Source organism: Aedes aegypti, chromosome 2 (assembly GCF_002204515.2).
Source record: "Aedes aegypti strain LVP_AGWG chromosome 2, AaegL5.0 Primary Assembly, whole genome shotgun sequence".
Lineage (NCBI taxonomy): Eukaryota > Metazoa > Arthropoda > Insecta > Diptera > Culicidae > Aedes > Aedes aegypti.
This window is the reverse complement of record NC_035108.1, coordinates 290,901,993-290,929,980: the sequence shown is the minus strand read 5'-3', so window position 1 is coordinate 290,929,980 and position 27,988 is coordinate 290,901,993. Positions and strand designations below refer to the sequence as shown.

At 40.8% G+C, this 27,988-nt stretch overlaps 2 protein-coding genes across 4 annotated transcripts in view; both read right to left on the bottom strand.

The window, feature by feature from the left end:
- Positions 1-27,988, bottom strand: part of LOC5569176 (prolyl endopeptidase FAP) — a 576,755-nt gene that overhangs the window by 264,616 nt on the left and 284,151 nt on the right. The window lies entirely within an intron of this gene.
- On the bottom strand, positions 1,175-22,204 carry LOC110676643. 2 transcript variants are annotated; one of them, XM_021845335.1, is made up of 5 exons: positions 21,940-22,204; positions 10,279-10,407; positions 9,103-10,074; positions 5,414-5,888; positions 1,175-2,523 (listed from the first exon to the last, which is right to left on the bottom strand). In XM_021845335.1, the coding sequence occupies exons 1-5, from the start codon at positions 22,132-22,134 to the stop codon at positions 1,301-1,303; spliced, it is 2,994 nt and encodes a 997-aa protein (XP_021701027.1). In that variant the 5' UTR covers positions 22,135-22,204; the 3' UTR covers positions 1,175-1,300. The 2 variants fall into 2 exon arrangements, with proteins under 2 accessions (XP_021701027.1, XP_021701028.1); XM_021845336.1 differs by lacking the exon at positions 21,940-22,204 and adding an exon at positions 10,670-10,791.

Genomic DNA, 27,988 nt, shown 5'->3' with positions numbered 1-27,988 from the left:
TTTATGAATCAGCTGATTTCAAAAGACAAAATTATTGTCAAACTTGTCACAAAACATCACAGAATTACTTTTACACTTAGTTTCTAATCAGTAAAAATAATTCTGTGATGTTTTGTGACAAGTTTGATAATAATTTTGTCTTTTGGAGCCTGCTGATTCATAAATTGTGGGTGATTCAACTGCGTGGGGTCACTGTATTATGAGTCCGTATTATGCTTAAAATCACTCGCCACTAGCTCAGTAGAGAAACCTATCGAAGAACAGAGACTTACCTTGTTGTGCTAAACTCGTCTAACGTACCTTCGCCAACTTTGGTTCCTGAATCGGGAATCGTTAATCAACGCATCTTCCAACGTGTCGCACATCTCTTCGAGCCCCTCGCATATCTTCCGCATCAGCATTATCATCAGGAGAAGCCAAATCATCTCCTCGTCTACGGAATTCGTCGAATCAGCTAATGAGGCTACAAATAAAAACACCGTCTCAAATCATTGTATAAAGAGGTATAGTAAGAACTCAATCATTGTTGCATGCTCTGTCATTAGAAAAAAAATCTATGGTCAATTCTCGCGAAACTTTTCCAAAGGACCTATCTAACATTGTGAGACTCTCTCCTCTCTCGTTCTCTTTCGCTCATAACTAAGCTGCTTTTACGTTTTTCGTTGCGCTCTTTGCATAAACCTCTAGACAATGTATTTGCCCAATGTTAGGCCCTTTTGAAAAGTTACGCGAGAATTGAATGTTGCGCGTTTTCTTCCGTTGGAAACACTACTTCGTTATTTTTTTTTTTAATTTTTAGCCACTGTGAATGGCAAACAAGCTTTGATTACAAAATCTGACGAATTGAACTACTGTGTATTTGTTAATTTTGCTCAATTCTGGCGTAAAATTTGAAAATGTCCAATCTGCTTTTTGTAAGCAAATACGTTTCTGTCATTGCTGGGCTTCCCGCGCTCTACTCACGCAAACCAACACCACTAACAGAAAGACCAATCTTCGCGCTATCTGTTAATGGTGTTGAGATGCGTGGGTGGAGTGCGGGGAGCCCAGCAACGTCAGAAACGTGCTTGTTTACAAAAAGCAGATAGGCCTTTTTCAAATGTAACGTCAGATTTAACAGATCTAACGAACGAGCATGCTTATGTTCGGATTGACTGACTTTCACGAAACAAGATTTTGATAACAGATTTTGTATTAAAATACAAAAAAAACAACTTAGTCATTACTGTAAAACTTTACGCTCTACAAAAGTTATAGAAAACGAAAGAAATATATGATTAATCAATAACAAGAGCCTTGCTCATTTTTTCGGCCTTCCAGGGGGGCGCTTCTTGACCAATGGCAACGTGTTAGCCTCCGGGCGCAGTTGATATGCTCCGCTTGTGACAGCTGCAACTAGGACATGATAGCAACTGTTGTGCTTGAAAAACCAGCGGCATGTGCAATTCCAGTTGAACCATAGGGTATCCGTCATGGTAACGCGATGAGTTGCCTCCATGTCAGTCAGGTAATGATCCAGGCTGCGACGGTCCGAGTTGTTAAAAGCCTCAATTTCTCGACCGGTTACTTCCGCATTGTTCCCCGTTGGGAAATACAAGTGTTTCACACGGTCTGACCAATCGTGTACAGTTCTTGTGCGCTTGCCCGTGCGGATGAAATCGTATGCCATTCGCTCGTCCTCTACCGAGTACGTTCGTTCTTCGCAAATGACACGTTCGTCCTTGCCATAGTATTCTACCACGCTCATGATTCTTGCTTTGAAAGTGCCGAGCGGTTCCCTGGTACGGTCTAGGTGATGCTCTTTGATCGCCCTGTTCAGGGCTTCCAAAGAGTTGTTGGTGCTCGGGTAGCCCGGAAGAGCACCCTCGTACCAATTCTTGAAGTACTCCTTATAGACATATTTCTGAAAAAAATGGGCGAAACCGGGCAAAGCATCGTATTTTATGAGAAACAACTCACACGCCTGTTCAAAATGTATCTGCGTTGGAGCCAACTGAATTCGGCTTACGTCCTTAAGGACCTGATCCTTATGCTCGGAGCTCTCTTTCGTTTTCGATAGATGTTTCTTCACATTCTGTACTACGTGGAAGTAGCAGTTGATCAACAGCAGATGTTCACCGAAGACTGATCTCGCGGCCTTTTTCAGTGCGATTTCTCCATCGCTAATAAAAGCCCGAACCAAACAGGGAATACCGAGACGGGTGCATTGATCCTGCAGGGTAGCAAAAACGAAGTGGTAGTCGGCTTCTTCCTGTTTGGTGATCGTTGCAAATGCCACCGGGTGCGCGTGGCGCATTTTGTCCACTAAGCACACAACCATTAGTGGGTACCCCTGGAGGGTAGTCTTAAATGTACAATCAGCAGACAGTATGTCGAGTGTTCTGAAGTGCGACAGCAGTTTTTTGCTGGAATACACCAGTCGGAAGCAACCGGTTCCACCATCGATATCGGAACCAATAATGAAACCCGTTTCGTGGTTGTTTGGTGTGGATGAATTGAGCTTGGCCCAGGCTGCTAGATCACCTGTGTAGATGTCGAGAAAACAATATTTTTATCATGAGATGTTCATTTACTGCGGCACAGGTAAGTTCATTCAAAAGGAAAAACATAAAATGTTTGTACCGAAGTTGCTTGAAAAACCTCACAAAAGCAATATGTTTGATGAAGAAAGCTTTCGGATGCCGTCAGTTTAGTTGATCATATAGAAGCGGGTTACCGAGCAGAAAATGGATTTGTTATTGGAGCATCTTTAACGGTGCGCGACTTTACTCGCTAGGCGCGCTGCCAAAGTAGTATCGCGATGGACCAGTGCACGAGTTCACTATTTGACGTTTGAGCGGTGCCGTGTTATTTATGTGGCCATAGCAACCAGTGAATTCGGCACCGCTCAAACGTCAAATTAGTGAACTCGTGCATCGGTCCATTGGTGGGTGATTAAATTTGGGAGCGCGATAGTTGCGCTACTAAAACCGCTGACGGTACTGTCGATATGAATCAGTGCAACTTAAATGATAGCTACCGGTATGGAAAAGCAGGGTGACGATGTCAAAATGATAGCGCGAGGTGGGATCTTGTGGTCACCTGTGGTTGTCGATGCGATCCACCACAAATACGACGAGAAACACAAGAATACAGCATAAATTGTTCATCCGACGAAAAAGGGATCAATTTTGTTCCGATCATTACCCCACGCAGAGGCGATGCATACCATAACAGCGGATTAAACACAATAAATAGTGGAGTAAATATACATCCACGGAGATGAATCCGTTGTATCCAAAAGAAGTGTCAAAACCTGTATCCAAACGAGCATAACGTCACGATTCCAATAACAACAATGGAACGCATGATGTCACATTTACACACATTCACATATCGCACGCTAAAAACATTTCACTCAGCAGTCTCCGCGGATGTATGATATTCAACTATCTATATTAAACACACAGAGAAACAGACGTCACACTTCACTCAATCTCCATCAACCAACTTTTTAACGTTCGATTCAAATATTCGATAGATGGCCGGTCCGCTACCTGCGGCGCTCGCGTCGTTTTTGCTCCTGTTTGACGTTTGCTCACAGAACAGAACACACAGCGTAATATTCACATTCTTCAAATTATTACTTCCGGTCACAATCGGATTATTCCGAGGCTGTGGGCCATTGTGTTTGTCTTTCTGGATGTTCCTGAGATGCAAAACTACACTCCGGTTTAGTCTGTGCGGACAACTCGCCAAACAACAACAACAGGCACATCAACGCAAAAAAAGAAGCAAAGAACTTTGACAACAAACGTCACAATTATCACCAAAAAAATCACTAGTGGGTAATCGTTATCGTTGATTCCACTTAGGGTTACCATCCGTCCTGATTTAGCAGAACATGTCCTGATTTTGAGTTTTTTTTCCTAACAAATCCGAGAAGTCTGGACCAACATTTGAAAACACATCAACATTGGTAAACAATGACTTTGCACGTCGCTGCTGAGCCCATGTCAACTTATATACACTAACTAATACCACTATCAGGTAGAGCAAACATCAATCATTCGATTACCGTGTACCCCCGATGGTTTGATCGCATTTAATCTGAACACTTTTTAATTAGACCCCCGCTAATTTGCACATCGTTCAAACTAAAAATGGTTTAAACGTCATTCTGCTCATGGAACGGAGTGGAACGATTTGGAACATCGCGAAACGAAACGCAAAACCAAAACAAAGCAGCAAATAAAGTTACCAGAAATGTGTTTCTCTGATACTTTCAGGGTGACCAGAAGTTCAAATTAAAAATGAACCCCGTTGGTTTTCATGAGGTATCGTTCAAATTAACGGGGGCTCACGGTAGTGGTGTGAATTTGCGTGGGCGGGCTGCTGTTAGGCCCTGAGCAGCAATTTTTAAAAAAAGCACAAGACCTTTTGTGCCCTTTTCAAATGTTGCTCCAGAAGTTTGATACTTATATGAAAATGTCCTGATTTTCAGTGAGGTCCCGATGGTTACCAAAATTCCACTTCGCTGAAGCGCATAAAAAGTTAGCTCACAATCAAAGGTGGCCCATCTTGCCCCGGTACCATTTATATGAAGTATACATGGAATGTAGCGCATAAGAGAAACAGGGAAACAGATTTTTATTTTCCCTATGCATGGAAAGCAAATATTCAAAGAAAATAAACTGTTAACTTTTGTAGATCCATGCAGGTCTTCCAACTAAATTATTGACAAAACCAAAACTCATCTATTGCGTCCGAAAACGACATTGACCCATCTTGACCCTGGCCACCCTATTAATCAAAATGTATCAAACATAAGCCCTCAGTACACTCTTTGCCAAGTGTGCAAATTTTTCCACACGCATAAACTAACACTTCAATATCCACTTGACACTTCAGATGTTTTGTCATTGTTGAGACCGTTGTTTGCATGTTGGTTTATGCGTGCGGAAAAATGTGCACACTTGACAAACAGTGTACTGAGGGCTATAAACTATGTTTTAAAATGGCAATAGTCTATTTTACGAAACGACAACAATGTTGATGCTTTTATTATTCCCGCCTGCTAGTTCTACTTCTCCTGTCAAATTTTTATTCATAAATTGAGCGATCAGCTGTTCAGTAACGTCTCGTAAAATGGCTTATTCAGTACTCAGGAAGAATACAAAATATATTTGACATGTAATAATCGTTTGTCAATGTGTGTAATAAATGTCTTTACAAAAAAAAAATTTGAGCCATCAAGAATCATATCAAAATTTGATATTTAATTTTCCATTTCGATCTTATTTTGTATCAAAAGTAAAATTTGTTATCAATTTTTTATGACTTTGTTCTCATTTCCTGCTCGGGTTTCGTCTCAGTTCTGATGAGAAGAAAGACAGAGAAGACCAAATAAAGATCCTTTCAATCAATGACTTACCCAAGGAGAGCTCTCCACATCCGTACATTGCTTGTGATGCTTGCATTATCGCGTAGTTCACACGGTTCTTGGAGACCTGCGGATTCGAAGCCCTGATGTGCTTTTTGATGTCTTTTAACGGAATTCCGCTGCGCAGCATGCGGTCCATTTCAGCGTAGTTTTCTTTGGTCAGAACTGTCTTGGCCAAGTCTTCGCTCTTTGCGGTATCGCAAGTGTGGGCGCCTTTTAGGTTGATGCTACAGTTTCTTTCTGAACCATTCGGGATAAACACCATCATTCTTCGCCCGCACTGCTGGGAGGCCTTCACTTTAATCCGACGACAGTAGTAATATTGTACTCTTCCTTTGGAGACCCTGTTTTCGACTTTGAAACGGAACCCGTATTCGCAATCCTGCACTGCTGTTTGTAAATCATCGGATGGTACGGAAGTGAACAGCTCCCATTTGACATCCGTTCTTGGCAAGTTGAATGGGTCCTGTAGGTAGTCCATAAAATTTTCATCAAAATCGGTCAAGTATTGTCGGAGATATACTAAATTCAAACACATGGTGTGTTAAAAACTTTGTGCAATGGTCCAAAAACCTCATTTGGCTATAACTTTGTTGGTGTTATCAGAAATTTTCACTGAAAGCTTTTTACAAAGTATTAATTGTTTGGTAGAAGTTTCATCAAAATCAATTCAATACTTTTTTTTCTTTAAATTCAATCCCGAACTATTTGAGAGCACATTTTGGGCATTTTTTGACGACTTATGAATTACTATCCTGATTTTCATTCTTATTTTACAGTTCATTTCTATTGTAGGAAACCATTCCCAGCTAAATTTTAAACTGATTCGAATGAATATTTTCAAAGTTATAGCAATTTGAACTTTTACTATGCAAAAACTTATTTTGGCTATGGCGACTTTTGCTCACATATGTGATTAAAAATTTCCAATGGTTCGATCAATTTGAATGAAATTTGGATTTAAATTTTGTATATATATATATATGTATATATAGTATTACCATAGACTAATTCTAAGACCATAAGGTAGCCAAGAAAATCGATTTAAATTTTAAGTTGAACATAAATTATGTACTGGGTACCGAGGTTCATTCACAATTTACGAACTGAACTGCAAAAAAAAAAAAACCGCTACCTTGACCCGGGTGGTATTACACTCGAAAGAAGGTGAAAGTAGACCATATTTGCAGCAAAATATCGTTCTACAGGTAGGTTCGGAAATTAATGTTAAGTGAGTTATTTAAAAATTAGTGTTTTTAAATTAACCCAACTTTAAACAGCTCTAACACAGAAAGTATGAATCGTATAATCAATCTTTGCACAGGGATAGGAAGCTTGAAGCTTTGACTTTTTAAGCTCTCTGGACAGGTAATTGATAAAAAGTCATTTAAGTGCAGAAATTCTGACTTTTATGTAAAAAGTACCTAAAAAAGTGCCCCGTTTTCTCCTTTTTTGATAGAATACTCGAGAAAAAAACGTGATCAATGCTAGAAATATCGATAACTTATTCAAAAAGCCGTAAGTAAAAAAGTAAATAAAATTCAGATTTTCTGTACAGCGCACTAAACACACGCGATTCTATACTGCGCACCTTTGCCTAACACAATTTTCTTCTCCGGAATCGCAAACTTTGTTATTTTCAATATGAAGTAAGTAAGATTTTGAATTTTCGAAACTCAACCGCGAAATCCGTCAGTTTAACAAAGGAGACAAAATGACGGAACCTTCAAACAAAATCAAAACACAACATGCGTCAAAATGGTGTATGATTTTGTCATTAATTTTTTTTCGGAAAAAATGAAACAAAATACATAGTTGTGGATATGAATCGGTAGCGTGCGAAATTTTTAGGACGTGTGCGGGAAAAAGATGTTTAATATTGGATCTTTGCTAAAACTGTTTTTGTTTGAAGGTTTCTAAAACTCACTATTGATTTTCTTAAAACCATGAAAAAGCGACTTACGTCCGACTTCCGAAGTTGGGTATCTCGCATCAATATCGAGAAAAACACATTTTCGGTCAATGCATTTTCTAACGCTTTTCCTCACCGACAACAATACCCATTCAATTGAACTAGAAGCTTTTCAGACGATTTTCAATCCAGTTTAACAAGTCACATGAACCTTGTAAACTTAGCATAAGATCACCCTGCCTCAACAGTAGAAACGGTCGGCCTTTACCTAAATAGTCTATACCAGTGATTCCCAAAGTGGGCGAATTCGCCCCCTGGGGGGCGAAAATATGTAAAATTAAAATTGGGGGGCGAAAAGTCTACAAAGGGGGCGAAAGTACTAGTAGCTATGGGGAATTTGAAAACAACGACTAATAACGTTTGAAGAAAACACTCAATTTATTAGAAGATTACACATCAATACATCATCTAAAAAATATTATTTCCACATCTAATTAGCCCACATTTTTACATTTTTTTTTTGTACTTTTGAGCATGCTCATTTTCAAACCACGCAGACAAAACTTTACGTTTGCGTTATGCAATCCATTTTTCAGCTCTTGTCAATTTAAACATGAATTCACGAAATATAACGTAGATCTAAGCAGTTTGTAATCACAGTTAACTTTGGAAGTATTATCAATGTCAAAACATGAGTAAATTAAAATAAATTTTATTCAAAATAAAAAAAAGGTTTTTTTTCAGCCGGATTTCAGGACTGGTCAACTAATGCTTCGAATGTTGGTCCATGAAAACCCGAATTATCACTGACTAATTTTTGAAAATGCTTATTTAATTATTTTGATCAAACACATTCATATAAGTTCATATTGCTAAACTATTTACACACAAATTAAGGAAAATTTTGCCAGGAAATCGGGTTTCAACAATGGTTGCCGAAGATGTAAATAACCTTAACCAAAAGACTTGATGAAGTATATGAGAACCAATTCATTGTTACTTTCAAAACTTCAAGAAATATCAGAGTTCTCATGGACAGCAAAATATAAAAATAAAACTTCTTCGATTTATATTGCTGTGAAAAGAATCTGGATGATTTCATGATTTTTATATATTTTTATTATTTTGGGTTGGAGGAAAATGCGTTCTCCGAATAAAATCTCCACAATATATAATCGAATAGATTTGTCAATACAAGAAAATCAACGAATATGATAGTAATTGCATATTTCTAATATGAATAAACAAGACAAGCACATATTTTTGGCGTTTATATATGTATAAAACTCACTCAATTAAAATTGCTTGGAAATTTGACCTATTTTTGGTACAATTTTGTTCAGATATTGATCAAAACTTCAGCAAAGTATAGCGTTTTATTCAAATATTCAAATCATATATCAGGAAGGGCGATTCTTAAAAATATAGCCCTCAAGGGGGCGAAAGTCAAAAAAGTTTGGGAAACACTGGTCTATACAAAAAGAATAAATAAACAACTAGGGAAAGTGTACCAGTTATGGCCATAGTGGTTCCCTATTTGGCCATATGTGAAATTTTGGTAATTTTCACATTTTAAATCTTTTTGAATGTTTTAACATCAAGATCTATCTTAAATTTAACTACTACAAAATATGAAAATTTTCAAAATTTGAAGACATGAAAGTAATCACGTATGGCGAAATATGGAACCATTATGTCCATAACTGGTTCACCTACCCTAGATTCGTTTTCACATAAACACCAAAAAAGTAAAAGAGAAGAATCTTACCACCACCGTAGATCTCCCGGCGACACGGCACTCTCTGGCCGATTCAAAGCCACAAGCGGCTCCGGCTCGCCCATCCGCCGGTGTGCCAGCGCTCGCCGATCGCAGCACTGCCGAATCTTCCGCGCGAGCGGCTTCGGTCTGCTCATCAAATGAAAGATTCTCTGCTGGATCTTCCGCGCGCACAGATCCGGCCCGCTCTCTCGCCAGTGTGTCAGCGCTCGCCAATTGCAGAAGCATTGGTGGATCTTTCGCGCGAGCGGCTTCGACCTGCTCATCAGCTGGTGTGCCAACCCTCGTCGCCTTCTTGCCGGATGAATGATTCTCTGCTGGATCTTCCGTACGCACAGCTCCGGCTCGCTCTCTCGCCGGTGTGCCAGCGCTCGCCGATTCCAGATACACTGCCGGATCTTCCACGCGAGCGGCTTCGACCTGCTTATCAGCTGGTGTGCCAACATTCGTCCCTTTCTTGCCGGATTGAAGATTCTCTGTTAGACCTTCCGCGCGAGCGGCTGCGGTCCGCTCTCTCGCCGATGTACCTGCGCTCGCTGAACGTAGGTGCCCCGTCGGATCTTTCACATGAGCAGCATCGGTCCGTTTACCAGCCAGTGATTCTGCATTCGTCGCCTTCTTGCTGGATCGAGGATATCGTGCCGCATCTTTCGCACGAGCAGCTCCAGCCCGCTCTCTCGCCGATGTGCCTGCGCTCGCTGAACGTAGATGCCCCGTCGGATCTTTCGCACGAGCAGATCCGGCTCGCTCACCAGCCGGTGATTCGGCGCTCGTAGTCTTCTTGCTGGATCGAAGATATCGTACCGCATCTTTCGCACGGACAGCTTCCCACTCTCCGGCCGGTGTGCCCAAGCTCGCCGAACAATGTTGCCCTGTTGGATTTTTCGCACGAACAGGTGTGGCCTGCTCATTCGCCGGTGTGCCTTCAGCTCGAACTTTCCTCGGCGTGTCAATACTGGGAAGCTGCACGTGAATAAAATAAATTTTTGGCATTATTAGTATTCTCGTCCATGGTGTCTGTAGACGTAGCTTTCAAGCGCAAAATTCATTATCGGATGAAATACTTTGCCAAAAAGGCGTTCGGCAATCGTTTTGCCGAGATTCGGCAAAAAAAAAGCTTAGTGTGCACCCCCTCCCCTTCCCCTAAACCAAAGAAATGTATCTTACCATCATAGGGCCTCGGGTGGAACGGCGCCCTTTGGCCGATTTGGAGCCACGAGCAGCACCAGCTCGACCATCTCCCGGTGTGCCAGCACTCGTCGGCTTCTTACCCGACCGGTTAGCGGAGCGAAAAGACTAGAATAAAAAAGAAGACAAAAGTTCGAAAGAACGCCATTTGAGTTTAAAACGGACCTTACACGAGCATCAATACTTCATCAATATCAATAGTTTTCGTTGGAATCGTAACATTTTACTAAAATAGTTTGATTAAACCATGTGCTTGAAGAAAATCCCGACAAAAAGTTTCCACTGATATGGATGAAGTAATGATGCTCGTGTAGGGCCCTCCGGAAGTTCTCAACAATGAAAAGCAGAAGGAAAGAGATGCGGTACCTACCATTTTCTGGATACTTTTGGGAATTTTTCACGTTTCTCAACACTTACTACACATCTACTGTGTAATCGCGGGAAAAGAAATGTTCGATACGAGCTGGTCATCCGGCGTCCGGGTCGGTCGTCTTCGAAATGAAAAAGTGCTGCCAACTGCTGTGACAGCGGAAAACAAAATCAACACCACACGGAAAAAAAATCTACACGGAGAAGAAAAAACAGATTACCCAAAAAATGTCAAAAATACGTAAAAATAACGCCAAAAACTTGCTGCACCGTAGAAAAAGGCTTCTTGACAAACATTTTAACCACAGATGAACAGACGTGACACTTAGAACAAATATGGCGTTAGATTTGAATAGATCGTATCAACATAGGATTCACGGCAACTATACGACCTATTCAAATCGAACGTAACCATCGTCGGGTATACATAATTTGGTACTACGAAAGTATGCTGCTTCCACCTGGAAAAAGTTTGGTGTTTGCGTGATGCAAGGGAACGCTCAAAAATTACGTCTATGATTTAGGGAAAGAGGGGCCACTCGGAGAAAGGTCGCGATTAATTCTGCAGTCATTTTTGCAGAGTGCGAATGATCCACGGTACCCAGTAGGTAATTTATGATTTCTTCATTTTCTGGCAGATCGGTGTAAGCAGAGTCTACACGGAAAATCAAAAGTACTCAAAAATTAGTATTTTTATACTCAAAATTAAACTCAAAAGTTGAGTAAATTTTACGTAACCAACTAAGTTAATTTTACTCAACGAATACTGACGATCTTGCACCTAATGCGACGCACAGGCAAACAAAATTCTCCTACCACACAATGTTCACACCGTTTTCAGCACACATTGGTCGGTATCGCTGCTGCAGTTTTCTGTAGCGGTAGCGCATTTTGGGGTTGAGCATCAAATAGTCGGTTTATTTACGTGCTGTTTCTTTTGTTGTTGGGTGTGTGACCATTGTGTTTTCAACGATCGAACATTTGCACGATACTCTAAAAATCTTTGCAAAGCTCCATAAGTAGTTTCATACGAACTCAAAATTGAACGTGAAAAAAAACCTTCTTTTGTGTTAAAAATATCCATTTTTGGGTTCTTTTCATACGGCTTGGTGGAGTAAAAAGTACCAAACGCTAACAATAGAGCAGGTACTCAAAATTGAGTACTATACACGGTGGATTGCGAATACCCTTTAATGGGTTAAAAATACCCATTATGGAATAGCAGTCATATCTGTCATTTAATGGGGGAATTTCACAATTATGAAAAGAGTAAAAAAGTACTCATTCTTCTATCTCACATACAGTGTAAAAACGGGTAAAATTTTACTCTTTAATGGGTGAAAAATTAGTTGGAATGGAAAAATCGATCCTGAGCGATCATCATCAGTTGGCGAAAGAGCCACTTGTGCCGTTGATTATTAATAATATCATTCTCCAGGACGCAAATCAGACGCAAGTAAGTAGAATATTGTTTACGAATAACATATTCTTATATAGATATTACGATTGTATTTTATTTATTCCAAATTTCATTCATTTTCCCAGATCTTTGACCGGACAACTTTTGATGTGAATGCTGCGTCCAGCGGTCCAGCTTTTGTGCCCAGGAGTTTTTTTTAACGATAACGTCAATTATTGCATAGATTTAAATAAAAACGAAAGAAATCAATGTTTAATTTCGATATTTTTACTTCCCATGATAGAATTCCAATATTTGCATTTTATTGAAACGGCTAGCCAAAAAGGGTATTTTTTTACCCATTTTGTAGTACATTCGACTGTTCCACAATGGGTAAAAAAATACCCTTTCTTTGACAGAAACCGTTTTTACCCGTTAAAGAGTAAACCATGTTTATTCATTAAATGTGAAGAGGCACTTCTAGCGGAAATGGGTGAATTTTTACCCATTATCGAATAGCAATCACATCTGTCATAAAATGGGGGAATTTCACTATTATGAAATGGGTAAAAATATACCCATTCTTTTGACTCGCATGCAGTGTATAAACGGGTAAAATTTTACTCATTAATGGGTGAAAAATTAGTTGTATTCTAGAATTCAATCCTGCTCGATCATCACCAGTTGGTGGAAGAGCCACTTATTGATCCGTTGAAGTTAATATTCATAATGATCCTTCAGGTTTCCAAGTACCCGCATGTAAGTATAATACAATTTACTAATACCATTTGCATATGAAAATATTACAATGGTTTTTTAATTATTTCAAATGTCATTTATTTATCCAGATCAGACCGTAAAAAATGGACGAAACTAAAAAGCTGTACCAAGAGCTGGACGCAGTATTCATAGACCTGTGTCTTTTAATTTGTAACCAAATGTGAATTTCAATAAAAACGGAACAAATGAATGTGTAATTTCTACATTTCTAATCAACATTATTAAATTCCCTTGTTTGCATTATATTGAAACGCCCAGCCAAATATGTTTTCCAAAAAGGGTATTTTTACCCATTTTGTAGTACATCCGACTCCTCCTACAACGGGTAAAAAAATACCCATTCATTGACAGAAACCGCTTTTACCCGTTAAAGAGTAAACCGTGTTTACTCATTAAATGTGGACAGGCACTTCTGGCGGAAATGGGTAAATTTTTACCCATTAAAGGGTATTCGCAAACCACCGTGTATTAAGTACTCAATTTTGGCTTCCCACACGGAACTAGCGAGTTTTGTGAAATGGACTCATTTTTCAGTACTTTTGATTTTCCAGAGTCACGCGAAGAGATTTCTTACTTGTGTTGTTGTTCTTCTTCTTTTGAACTTTGTTTTCAGAATTTTGCTAGCGTGCTCGATAGGTAGCTGGTTTGACAGTTCGATACACTGAAAACAGCGTTGCAGTTGAAAATACTATATTAGAGGGTTAAATTAAATACACAACGCCACTTGATTTGTGCAGACTAAATTTGCATTTACTTCAAATGTTTTGTGCATTCAATTTTACCATGGTACCATTTCGACAGTAAAAATTACTATATCATGGTTAAAAACTTGCAGCAAGCCAGAAGCGAACCGAGGATCTTGCGATTGTCAAGCGTGAACGCTTACCGCTCGGCTATCGATGCGGTTGGATTGGGAGGGACCAAAACGCAAATAAAAAGCGTTCTTGATAGCTCAATCGTGATTGGAATAGTAAATTTAAAAACTTGTTCATGGTTCTCATTACTTCAACGCTTGTTTCAGTGTAGGTAGACTTCGAGAGGGATTCGCGATAAGGGCCTATCTGACAAATCAATAACAATGAGAAAATAAGCAATGAAATTCCCATGTACAATTTTTAATCCTAATTAAAGAAAATATACTCAAACTTAAACCTTTTCACTTTATTTCACATTTCATAAACCTAGTTTTAAAATCCTCATGAATACCACACACATCTCCTAAAATTTCCCTAGCTATTTCGTACTCAAAAAATCTTTAAAGGTTTCGCCTTAAACGCACTCAAGAATGCCAGTATCGCCCAATATTATGAGCCTGTAATCGATATTATTTTCAGTGTCGCCTATTACTTTTGCGCCGTGTTTTTGAAGAGAATAAGCAGTGTCTTGCCCCTCGTCAACCACATCCTGTGTATTACTTTTCCACTGGGGCGACTGCCGCACCCCGACGGCGACGGCAGAGCAGTGTGTAGAGAAAGAGACAGTGTTCAGTTCAACTTTGTACATTCGACGAGAAACACGTAGAGTAAAAGTTTCCTTTATTCAGTTTTCCTAAAACTCGTGGTCGTTCCTTTTTCCGGTAATCCGAAACATACGCAGATTCCCCTGTGCGGTAAATCATACTCTCCCACAGGTTATGAGCCCGGTTTGCGTTTCGGAAAGTGCGGGAGGAAATTTTTGAGAAATTTTCGTTTCGTTTGGCGGCGTCGCGAGTGGCTAATCGGCGGTGGTAGTGCATTTGCAAAATGGCGGATTTCAAGGGACTCGCTTTCGAGAAGTTGAACAATCGAAATTGGAGCACGTGGAAATTCCGCATTGAAATGTTGCTCACCCGTGAGGAGGTTTGGCATGTGATTGCCGAACCGAAGCCAGAGCCAGTGGACGACCGGTGGAAAAAGGCTGATCAAAAGGCGAGGGCGACTATTGGGCTTTGCATTGAAGAAAGCCAATATAGCCTAGTGAAAAGTGTTGATTCGGCGAAAGGGTACTGGGACAAGTTATGTGCGTACCATGAAAAATCGACAATCACGACACAAGTGGCATTGCTGAACAAATTGTGGAGCATGAATCTTTCGGAAGGTGGTGACGTTGAGTGTCACATTCGCGAGTTAGAAGAAGTGTATGACCGGCTTGCGGCCGCGGGGCACGTTCTGACGGAGTCCTTCAAGATTGTGTTGTTGTTCAGAAGTTTGCCTGAATCGTATCAGGGGCTGGCAACTTTGCTGCAAAGCCAGCTGGATGCGGGTACGACGATGGAGGCAGTTAAAGTGAAAGTGCTTGAAGAATTTGAGCGCCGGAATGAGCGTTCTGGGCGAGTGAGTGGATCGGCGAGCAGTGAAGCCACCGCCATGAAAAGTGCGACAAAGAAGAGTCGAGAGAAGAGTAGTGCGGTGAAAACATGCTACCACTGTGGGAAGCCCGGTCATCTCCGGCGTGATTGTCGGGCATGGAAGAATGCGAAGCAGGGTGACGATGAAAAGAAGAAGCCCGAAGCTAAGCAGAGTGCGAAGAAAGCCAACGATGACAAAAGTTATGTGTGCTTTTCGGCTACCAACAGTGCGAAAAACAATGAATGGTATGTCGATAGTGGTGCCAGCTGTCATATGACAAATGACGAACAGTTTTTCACTAAGCTGGTTAAGAAAAGTGGCCCGAGTGTTGTGTTGGCAGACGGGAAAGTTGTGAAAACGGCGGGTTGTGGTTATGGCACACTTCGTGGTGTGAGTGGAAGTGGTAACGTCATTGATGTGAAGCTAACCGACGTTTTGCTTGTGCCGTCGCTAACCAGCGGCTTGATATCCGTTGATAAGCTAACCTCCAAAGGGTTCACGGCTGTTTTTGAAGTCAGAGGTTGTGAAATTCGTGACAAAACTGGTGAGGTCGTTGTTGTCGGTGACCGATATGGTGGCTTGTATCGGTTGAAGCTTGGTGAAGTGTCGAGGAAGGTGGAAGAAAAGGTGCATAATCCGCTGTGCCAGCACCAGTGGCACCGACGTTTTGGCCACAGGCATCCGGGAGTGATAAACAGGATTAGTGATGAGAAGCTAGGTAACGGGATGAAGGTCGTAGACTGCGGCATTCGGCTTACCTGCGAGCCGTGCATCGAGGGCAAACTGGCTCGGAATCCGATCCCGAAAGTGGCGGAACGCAAATCAACGCTGCCGTTGGATTTGGTCCACACAGATCTCTGTGGGCCCATGAAAACGACAACCCCCGGTGGTAAGAGATTCATCATGACGATGATTGACGACTTTAGTCGTTATACCGTGGTCTATCTACTCGCCAAGAAATCGGAAGCACCAGGTAAGATCAAAGAATATGTTCGTTTTGTCCAAAATTTGTTCGGCCGCAAACCCAAGATCATCCGATCTGATGGCGGCGGCGAATACTGTAACCAGGAATTGCGCACATTCTTTGCGGAAGAGGGAATCAAGGCCCAATATTCTACGGCGTATACTCCGCAACAAAATGGCGTTGCGGAGAGAAAAAAATAGGTCGCTTCAGGAGATGGCTCGAACCATGTTACTGGATGCTAGTCTTCCCACGCGTTATTGGGGAGAGGCAGTGGTGGCAGCGGCGTTCTTGCAGAACAGGCTTCCCTCGCGTGCTGTGGATACTACTCCCTTCGAAAAATGGCACGGACGCAAACCAGAGTTAGGATACCTCCGCGTCTATGGGTGCCATGCGTTCGTACACGTCCCAGATGTTAAACGCGGTAAGTTTGACGGGAAAGCGTGAAAACTTCGCTTCATTGGATATTCCGAAGAACATAAGGGGTACAGGTTTGTCGACACTTCTACCGACAAGATCACCATAAGCCGGGATGCGCGATTCCTGGAGTTGGATGATGGATCTTCTCAACACAGCCTGGCGAAGGATCCGAGTCAGGAGCCCGTGAACACTGAAGTGGTATGGCCGCTCAAGGAAAACTCGGACCAGCAAGCTGAAGAAGAGGATGTTCCTGCGGAACTGCCTGAAGATCAAGACGAGGATAGTATGTTTTTCGACCTGGAAGATCAGGATGCCGAAGCTGACCCCCTGGCTGTGAAGCAGGAGGAGGAGGACTCGGAGGAAGAAGACCGTGAAGAAGCAGCGCGATCGAATCAAGGAGCAGGCGTTCGGCAATCAGGCCGCCGGACGCGTGGTGTGCTACCCAACCACCTATCAGATTACGTTGTTGGTGTAGCAGCACATTCGGAGTTGGAACCGGTAAGTTTCGAGGAGGCGATGTCTTTCCCGGAACGAGATGCTTGGAAATCGGCTATGGACAGTGAGATGGCGTCCCACAAAAAGAATGGTACGTGGGAGCTAGTTCCTCTCCCGAAAGGCAAGAAACTAGTTGGAAGCCGATGGGTATTCAAACTCAAGCGGAATGAATGCAACGAGATCGTGCGCTATAAGGCACGGATTGTGGCGCAGGGGTTTACCCAGACTCCTGGTGTGGACTTTGGCGACGTTTTTGCTCCGGTGACTCGCCATGCCACTCTGCGAACTCTTTTGGCATTGGCTGGAAAGAAGAATCTCGTAGTGAAGCACCTAGACGTCCGAACCGCTTATCTGTACGGCAACATAAGCGAGGAAATCTACATGAAGCAGCCCCCGGGATATGTCGCTCAAGGCAAGGAGGAGCTTGTATGCCGGCTGCGTAGGAGCATATACGGACTGCGACAATCGGCCCGCTGCTGGAACGAGAGGCTGACGGAAGTGCTGAAGAAGATGGGGTTCGAGGCAAGCGATGCTGATGCGTGTTTGTTCGTGGGCATTGTGAACGGGAAGAAAGTGTACTTGATTGTTTATGTAGACGATTTTCTCGTGGCATGCGAGAGCGAACAAGTGATCACCAGTGTTTTCGAACAATTGAAGAAGAGTTTTGACATTCAATGCCTCGGCGATGTGAAATGTTTCCTGGGTCTCGAAGTACAGAAGAAAGACAATGTGTATAGTGTGAGTCTGACAAACTATATAGACCAGTTGGTAGCGAGAGTGGGACTCAGTGAAGCAAAGGTTTCGAAAACGCCGATGGACAAGGGTTTACTTGGTGATGAAGTGAACGATAAACCGTTAGAAGACGTTACGAAATACAGAAGCGCGGTGGGTGCACTTATGTATATTGCCGTGTGCGCTCGCCCCGACATCATGAACAGTGCTGCAATACTTGGCCGGAAGTTCAGTGCACCTTCGGAGAGTGACTGGACGGCAGCCAAACGCGTAATCCGTTACCTCAAAGGAACACGCGATTGGAGGCTGATTCTCGGCGGTGATAACGAAGATCTTGTGGCATTTTCGGACAGTGATTGGGCAGGAGATACCGGGACACGGAAGTCTACTACCGGCTTCGTGCTATTTTATTCAGGAGGAGCCGTTTCGTGGGCAAGTCGCCGGCAAGACTGTGTCACGCTGTCGACTTTAGAAGCAGAGTACGTTGCCCTAACGGAGACGTGCCAAGAGGTGGTCTGGATGCGACGACTGCTTCGTGATCTTGGAGAGGAGCAAACTACAGCGACGGTTGTTCACGAGGACAATCAGGGATGCCTCAGCTTTGCTCAGTCCGAGCGTTCTAGCAAGCGGTCAAAGCACATAGAAACAAAGCGCCACTTCGTGAAGAACCTATGTGAACGAGGCGAGGTTGCGTTGGTGTATTGCCCGACGGAGGACATGAAGGCGGACGTTCTTACGAAACCGTTGGGAAGAGTCAAGCATCATCACTTCGCGAGCGAGCTTGGATTGGTTGGCGGTGTGCCGAGCGTCAAACATTGAGGAGGAGTGAAGAGAATAAGCAGTGTCTTGCCCCTCGTCAACCACATCCTGTGTATTACTTTTCCACTGGGGCGACTGCCGCACCCCGACGGCGACGGCAGAGCAGTGTGTAGAGAAAGAGACAGTGTTCAGTTCAACTTTGTACATTCGACGAGAAACACGTAGAGTAAAAGTTTCCTTTATTCAGTTTTCCTAAAACTCGTGGTCGTTCCTTTTTCCGGTAATCCGAAACATACGCAGATTCCCCTGTGCGGTAAATCATACTCTCCCACAGTTTTCATACTGGTTTCAATTAAGCCTGCCATGCCTTATTTATTTTTTGTTTGCAGTGTCGCCGTTTACTCTCACCGTGTTTTGATTACATGCTCACTAGCGCCACCTAGCGGAAAAATCTCGAACCAAACCGTTTGTCTTCCGGATGTCCTTGGCCTTCTGAACAACTTTGCCGAAGACTCGAACTTTCTATCTCTTGTGGATCACAAGCTAGAATTAATTTGAAATTCTCAATTTTACATGCTCACTAGCGCCACCTAGCGGCAAAATCACGAACCAAACTGTTTGCCTTCCGGATGTCCTTGATCCCCTGAACAATTTTGCTGAAGATCGTTTTTTTACAAGACGTAAGGATGTCGAGATATAGCAATGTGAATTTACCTGTTTTGAGGTGATGCTAAACTTTTCAGGGTGATCAATATTCAGCTGACTGTTGCAATACTTATTTTAGTGAGTCCGTATTTATGACGGGTAGTGTACATCGTAAAAGCTATTTAGAAGCTTAAAAATGTTATGTTGGTTCTTAAGATTTTTTTTTAATTAAACACAGGTGCTTTCAAGAAAAAAAAAAATCTTGTGTAATGTAGAAAAATCGTAAGGAAAGCATTCAAGAGGTTTACACAGTGAATTCTTACTGCATTGATGAAGTCCGAGTTTCTTACAAGTCAGAATGGATTTACTTTGGGATGTCTCGTTTTATACCAAAAATATTAATGTGGAGGGTGGAAACGATGATCATTTAATTATTTTATAATTATTACTATCTACTACTTTTACACTTCATTGGGATTCTGTTATTGAGATTTTCTTCCTATTCTTCTTAAACTGTAAAATTTATAATCCTCTTGCAAACAGATCATACTACGTGATCTTTTATACTGCCAGGTAAAAATCACCTGTAAGAATTACAAAAATTATTATAACTATAATTATGGACAAACAATCAAAAAAGACACATCGACTGTGGTAAAAAATATACATACTCAAAAATAAAAACAATCACTAGATTACTAAAGTTTACTTATCTATGACTATTTTCTATCTGCTGTGACTTTTCAAACAAACTATTATTTCGAGAGGAGGAGAGGCAGATAGAAAATAGTATAGCTAAAATTGAGTAATTCTGCGGCTATTTTCGTTTTTGAGAGCTAATCGCCGTTGAGTTCTATTCAATTCTTTTACGCTCAACTATACCATCTTTAGGAAGTACTAACATCAAACTTTCTGATAGCGACATTAATTTGCGTGGGTGGTCTACCCGGATAAAAACGTATCATTCAGTGAATGGAATAAACCATTAATGTACAATATAACGTATTGGATACAATAAAGCGTATTGTAATTGAATGTCGAAGCAATATTATTCTTGTTTGGATATACAATTCAAAAACAATATAATATATTGTAACAGAACATTGTATTGTTTTTAATTGGTTTTATACCTTACAATTTTGGTCAAATTCCTATTTTCGCGTAAAACAACTGTTGCTTTTTTCTATGAAGCTTTGCTGAAAGAAATAAACAAAACAAGTTCAGAAAGCAAGAAATGTTGGGTGAAAAATATTCAAAAAGTTAAAATAAGTAATTTTTTAGAAGTCACTTGACATAAGATGTAACGACGAATGCAACCATGATACAGTTCGTTGAATTGTTTTTGTATTGTACAACAATACACGAATTGCTAATCAAGACAATACATGAACATTATATCGTATTGTATTTTCAAAATGTTTGTATGAGAAAATATCTATATTTGTATTGTTACGATACTTAACCACCCATACATTATATTGCAAAAATCTCATATACCATACAGTGAACTGTTCAAAACAATATATTGTACTGTAATTGTATTGTCATTTTACATATACTGTATTGTATTTCCAATATATTGAATGGTACTGTTGCAATACGTTATATTGTTTTTGTATTGTATTTTTTATTCGGGTAAACTGGGCTCAACAGCAACGTTTTCTAAAAATGATCAAGGTAACTTAAGCCCTTTTCTCATGTTTATCCAGACGACAGTGTAAACGAAAAATAATGCTCTTACCTTTGGTCCAAACAGCCAACAAGCTTTTCGTACGTTAGGATTGAGGCATCTGGTAACTTCCCCTGAAGACCGTTCACGAGTCTTTTAAAAGATGGCTTCCTCACCTTTGTGAGTGGTAGAATTGCATCTACTATGTAATCTGTGATTAGGGAGTCGGCTTTTGAATTTGTTGATTTCGTACAAGCGGGTCGATTGATCTTTTGAAAATTTAATTTTGTTTGTGATGCATCAGGCGGAACCAGAGTAGCTTGTCTGTTAGCGGTCTTCTTTTTCGGAATTTTTAGATACTCGTTGAGTAGGGTTTCATGGTCCTTTTTCCTGGAACAAACAATAAGAAGCATTTAAGAAAAATGTTGTGATGTAATTGTTAATGCGCATTTCATTTACCTCTGGACTATTTCAGAAATTTTTCTAAGTGGAAACGTTGACATTTATGTCTGGTGTACTGCTAAACAATGCTATCTTTTTACCCACCATATTCAGAGAACAGCTCAGATAATATCTTATATATAATATATTAGGGGGCAGACATTGGAACAAAACAATTTTGTATGTTTCATAGGTAATGCACGCAAACATTTGCACGGAAGTGTAAATACGGAATCTCGAATATAAGTGCGCGAATGCTTCAGATTAAGGCGATGCTTTAAGTGGACTTCTTCGCTTTTCCGCACTTTTGGAGTAAAATTGCACTGTCCAGTGGTAAAAGAAATATGCAATACGAAAGTTTGAACCTAAAGGATCGTCCATGTATGGCGTATTATTAACCCCCTAAAATGGTAGTTTATACCGCACAATTTTGTTGCGTGTAGGTAACTAAAAATTTAGGTATTTTTTTTCTCCGTGTGACCTGGTCCAGATGGTGAACGAACGATACATAATTGACAAATAAAAGTAGGGTTATGTTTCCGAAAATTTGGAATTTGAATATGTTATTTAATTGCTGACACCTAAATGTTGCAAAGGTTGTCACGATTCTAATAAAAATAATTTTTCTCACGTTGTCACTTACCTTTAAGTGCAACAAATAATTTGTTGACTGTTTCATGGTTCCTTTCACCATCTTCCCGCACTTGAGGCATTCCGCCTCGGCATTTTTGCCGTCAGTTTTTTTAATTTTGAAAAACTTTTCTCCATTCAAAATTTTAGCACAGGTGCCGGCCGCTAAGCTAGCAGCTTCACATGCTAGCTCTACATGCTGCTCCATTGTTTGAATCACCACTAATTAGTTCAACAAAAGCAGCAGAACACTCAAATGCAGTGATGCCACATACACAGATTTATCTCTAATTACACAGATTTTTTCCTGTTCTGGCCTACAGATATCTGTCATCACAGATCAAAGATTTTTGAGATGAAAAAGATTTATAAGATTTTTTGACATTCTACAAGTTTTGGCACAATTTGGATACATAATGAAAATAAATGCCATTCTTCTACTTAGTGTTTGTTAAATACTAAAGTAATTCAAAATTTAAAAAAAAATCAGCTTTCATTTTATTTTGATTGCGATGGTTGCGTTGCGCGATGCACAGTTCACTTGTTAGTAACAAATATTACAACAATAATTGCTAACATTCCGAGAACAGGCTGGTATGTTCACAAACGCTCTTATTTACCTAACTGATTGAAATTTGATTTTTTTTTACGGAACACAGATTTTTACCAAGATTTTTGGAGGCTGACTACAGATAAACAAGATTTTTTCAACCAAAATCACAGATGAGAATTGAAAAATATGTGGCAACACTGCTCAAATACATAGGCTTTCTTCGCAACTGTACAACGGCCACTTTGCACTTCGACTTCGACCGCTCCGACGTGCTCAGAACTAGAGTTCAAAATGAGCACTGATTGTCTCTTTCATTCCAATGAGGTTCTTATGCGTTGATGGATTTGTAATCCAATCTATAAATGAAAGAGAACGAAAGAAACGGCTACACTGCATACTGGGTCAGATCGATTTTTTCGACGGCCAAAATCTCTAATACTCTGGATATGCATCCTAGGCGTGGTGTCTTCGACAAAGTAATTTGGAATAATTTGTACTACATTTTGACTCCTTCGGCATTGATCTAGATAAGTTAAAACTTATCTTGATCAGTTTTATCTTTGGGCAGGAGCGTCCTAGCAAAACATTTTTTACCGCATAGTTGATTGAGGTATTTCTGACATTTCTGCCGACACTTATGCTCAATCACTGACGTAGATGGCGCTGAATGACACTTTATTAAAGTTATCCAAACAAATCGATTTTGACATTTTTTCCTGCAAAACTAAATTAAAAATTTTGCCAGTAGATGATGTAAATTTATTTCGATAAGTTTTGAAAACTTGATGACAAAATATTTTTAACCATTGTTTTGCATGAAAAATTGGTCTCAATTGATGTTTAAGTTTTTAATTTGGTTTCATACAGCACCATCCACGTCAGTGATAAAGCACAACTGTCTTCGGCAGAAATGTCAAAAATGCCTAAAGAACTATGCAGTAGAATGTTCTTTGTTAGAACGATCCTTTAAAAAAAAACTTGATCTAGATCAGTTTTATCTTATCTAGTTTTAATCGGATGCAGTCAAAACGAAGTCCAAATTATTCACAAGTAGTTTGTCGAAGACAACAAACCTCCTAGATGCATATCCAGAGCACCAGCGGATTTGACCGTCGAAAACTTTGATCTTCCCCAGTGTGCACCGCTCTCATCGCACCACTTCCTTTTGGACTGAATAATTATAATAGGAAATATTGTCATTCGTTTCACACCTTGGGGTAACAAAGACAGAGAGATATCGTGCACTTGACAGAAGGAAGACAAAAAGGACAAACAAAAACAAAAAGGCCTTTTCCGCAGTTCGCAGCACAAAGTGCGAATAAGCAGTGTTGCTATTTTTTCGGGTTGTGATTGATTGATGATTGATTAGAAGTTTGACTTGTGATTAAGATTATGATTAATGAATAAATAGATCATTATTTATGATTATGATTGAAGAATGAAGATTAAGATCTAATATTGTAGTGATTATGATTAGTGATTAATGATTAAATCGGAATATTTTGTGATTAATGATTGGCATTTTTGATTAATCATAATCATCAATCATTAATCATGATTAAATTTATGATTAATCATTAACGCTCTGGTTTATTTACGTGCTGTTTCTTTTGTTGTTGGGTGTGTGACCATTGTGTTTTCAACGATCGAACATTTGCACGATACTCTAAAAATCTTTGCAAAGCTCCATAAGTAGTTTCATACACGGTGGTTTGCGAATACCCTTTAATGGGTAAAAATTTACCCATTTTCATATAGCACACACTTCTGTCAAAAAATGGGGGAATTCAGAAATGAAAAACGGGTAAAAAACACCCACTATAGTTTAGCATTTGCAGATTAAAAATAGGTATTAAAAAACTCATTTATGGGTGAAAAAATAGTTAAAGCAAACATTCCATAGATGTAGCTGTGTTGTGTGCAGTTCAGAAACAAAAGCATAATATTACTTCTTTTTTATTGTTTTTTTTTTCGTAAATACAACTTTTAAAGAAGAGGTAAGTTATTGACTTATATAGCAATGTTAAATGAATTTATATTGATCTTAAATCACGCACACATTGTAGATTTTTCTGCCTCTGTTCCAGCCGCTTGCAGCTTGCAGTAGTTGTTGGAATTTAACTGACAAAATGGAGGATTTTGTTGATTATATTAGTAATATAATGTTTATTTTTGAAATAAAAATAGTGTTTGTATGGCATTTTCATTTTAAAACGCATTATTAAAGTCAGCGTTAAGATAATTTGCATTCCTCTTCTAAAAAATGGGTAAATTTTTACCCTTTTTATGCCGCGAGCGAGATTTACAAAACGGGTAAAAAAATACCCATCCATTGACATAAACCGCTTTTACCCGTTAAAGAGAAAACGGCTTTTACTCATTGAATGTATTTAATTAAAAAATTAAAATTGTGTGAATTTTTACCCATTAAAGGGTGAACGCAAACCACCGTGTGCCTCTCCACATGTGGATGTCAATGGATGGGTATTTTTTTACCCGTTTTGTAAATCTCGCTCGCGGCATAAAAAGGGTAAAAATTTACCCATTTTTTAGAAGAGGAATGCAAATTATCTTAACGCTGACTTTAATAATGCGTTTTAAAATGAAAATTCCATACAAACACTATTTTTATTTCAAAAATAAACATTATATTACTAATATAATCAACAAAATCCTCCATTTTGTCAGTTAAATTTTAACAACTACTGCAAGCTGCAAGCGGCTGGAACAGAGGCAGAAAAATCTACAATGTGTGCGTGATTTAAGATCAATATAAATTCATTTAACATTGCTATATAAGTCAATAACTTACCTCTTCTTTAAAAGTTGTATTTACGAAAAAAAAAACATTAAAAAAGAAGTAATATTATGCTTTTGTTTCTGAACTGCACACAACACAGCTACATCTATGGAATGTTTGCTTTAACTATTTTTTCACCCATAAATGAGTTTTTTAATACCCATTTTTAATCTGCAGATGCTAAACTATAGTGGGTGTTTTTTACCCGTTTTTCATTTCTGAATTCCTCCATTTTTTGACAGAAGTGTGTGCTATATGAAAATGGGTAAATTTTTACCCATTAAAGGGTATTCGCAAACCACCGTGTATGAAACTACTTATGGAGCTTTGCAAAGATTTTTAGAGTATCGTGCAAATGTTCGATCGTTGAAAACACAATGGTCACACACCCAACAACAAAAGAAACAGCACGTAAATAAACCAGAGCGTTAATGATTAATCATAAATTTAATCATGATTAATGATTGATGATTATGATTAATCAAAAATGCCAATCATTAATCACAAAATATTCCGATTTAATCATTAATCACTAATCATAATCACTACAATATTAGATCTTAATCTTCATTCTTCAATCATATTCATAAATAATGATCTATTTATTCATTAATCATAATCTTAATCACAAGTCAAACTTCTAATCAATCATCAATCAATCACAACCCGAAAAAATAGCAACACTGCTTATTCGCACTTTGTGCTGCGAACTGCGGAAAAGGCCTTTTTGTTTTTGTTTGTCCTTTTTGTCTTCCTTCTGTCAAGTGCACGATATCTCTCTGTCTTTGTTACCCCAAGGTGTGAAACGAATGACAATATTTCCTATTATAATTATTCAGTCCGGCGCGGTAAATGGCTGGGCATGGCGTACCATTGGTACCTCGCGTACCTGCAGGAATAAAATAGACCCCTTTGTGCGGTCCTTAGCCTCTTGCCCAGCAACTCCTATCCCTACCTCCTCGTGGTACTGGCCGGGGTACGAGTAACCTTGGGGAAGATCGGGTAACCAACCCCCGGTGGGAACTTTGGTCGTATGCTGACAGGGAAGGGGGGGTTTGCTTTTGCAAACCTGGAGCGTCTGTACTCCACGTTAGGAGCGGCTCACAACAGCGTCTGTTCCCCATGTCAGGGGCGGCTGATCATCGTCCGAGTGCCAGAAAAGGACTCTAAGCTAAACTGCGCACTATGGCTCTCCGAACATTTAGGGGGAATGGTCCTCCGGAAATCTAGGGGGTTGGTGTCAGGCCCTGCAAGCCAGCCGTAAAAACACATCAGCACAGGAACGTCAACGAGAGAATACGGACCGGAACAATCGGCAAAGACCACCGCGACGAAAATGGACTAGCGATTGGAAACTCGGTACGTGGAACTGCAAATCTCTCAACTTCATTGGAAGTACTCGCATACTCTCCGATGTACTGAAGACCCGCGGTTTCGACATCGTAGCGCTGCAGGAGGTGTGCTGGACAGGAGCATTGGTGCGAACGTTTAGAGGTAATCATACCATCTACCAGAGCTGCGGCAACACACGCGAGCTGGGAACAGCTTTTATAGTGATGGGTGATATGCAAAGGCGCGTGATCGGGTGGTGGCCGATCAATGAACGAATGTGCAAGTTAAGAATCAAAGGCCGATTCTTTAACTTCAGCATAATCAACGTGCATAGCCCACACTCCGGAAGCACTGATGATGACAAGGACGCATTTTACGCGCAGCTCGAACGCGAGTACGACCGCTGCCCAAGCTACGACGTCAAGATCATCATAGGAGATTTGAACGCTCAGGTTGGCCAGGAGGAGGAGTTCAGACCGACGATTGGAAAGTTCAGCGCCCACCGGCTGACGAACGAGAACGGCCTACGACTGATAGATTTTGCCGCCTCCAAGAACATGGCCATTCGTAGCACCTATTTCCAGCACAGCCTCCCGTATCGGTACACCTGGAGATCACCTCAGCAGACAGAATCGCAAATCGACCACGTTTTGATCGATGGACGGCACTTCTCCGACATAACCGACGTCAGAACCTATCGTGGCGCCAACATTGACTCCGACCACTACCTGGTGATGGTGAAACTGCGCCCAAAACTATCCGTCATCAACAATGTACGGTACCGACGCCCGCCCCGGTACAATCTCGAGCGGCTGAAACAACCGGATGTCGCCAATGCGTACGCGCAGCATCTTGAGGCAGCGTTGCCGGATGAGGGCGAGCTCGATAGGGCCCCTCTTGAGGACTGCTGGAGGACAGTCAAAGCAGCCATTAACGACGCTGCCGAAAGCGTTGTCGGATATGTGGAACGGAGCTCAAGAAACGATTGGTTCGACGAGGAGTGCCAGGAGGTTTTAGAGGAGAAGAATGCAGCGCGGGCTGCAATGCTGCAGCATGGTACGCGGCAAAACGTGGAACGATACAGACTGAAGCGGAAACTGCAAACCCGCCTATTCCGGGACAAAAAGCGCCGCCTGGAAGAGGTGGAATGCCAAGAGATGGAGTTGCTGTACCGTTCTCAAGAAACGCGGAAGTCCTATCAGAAGCTCAACACATCCCGCAAAGGCTTCGTGCCGCGAGCTGAGATGTGCCGGGATAAGGATGGGAGCATCTTGACGGACGGACGCGAGGTGATCGAAAGGTGGAAGCAGCACTACGATGAACACCTGAATGGCGCAGAGAACACAGGCACAGAAGGTCAGGACAGCGAAGGCGATG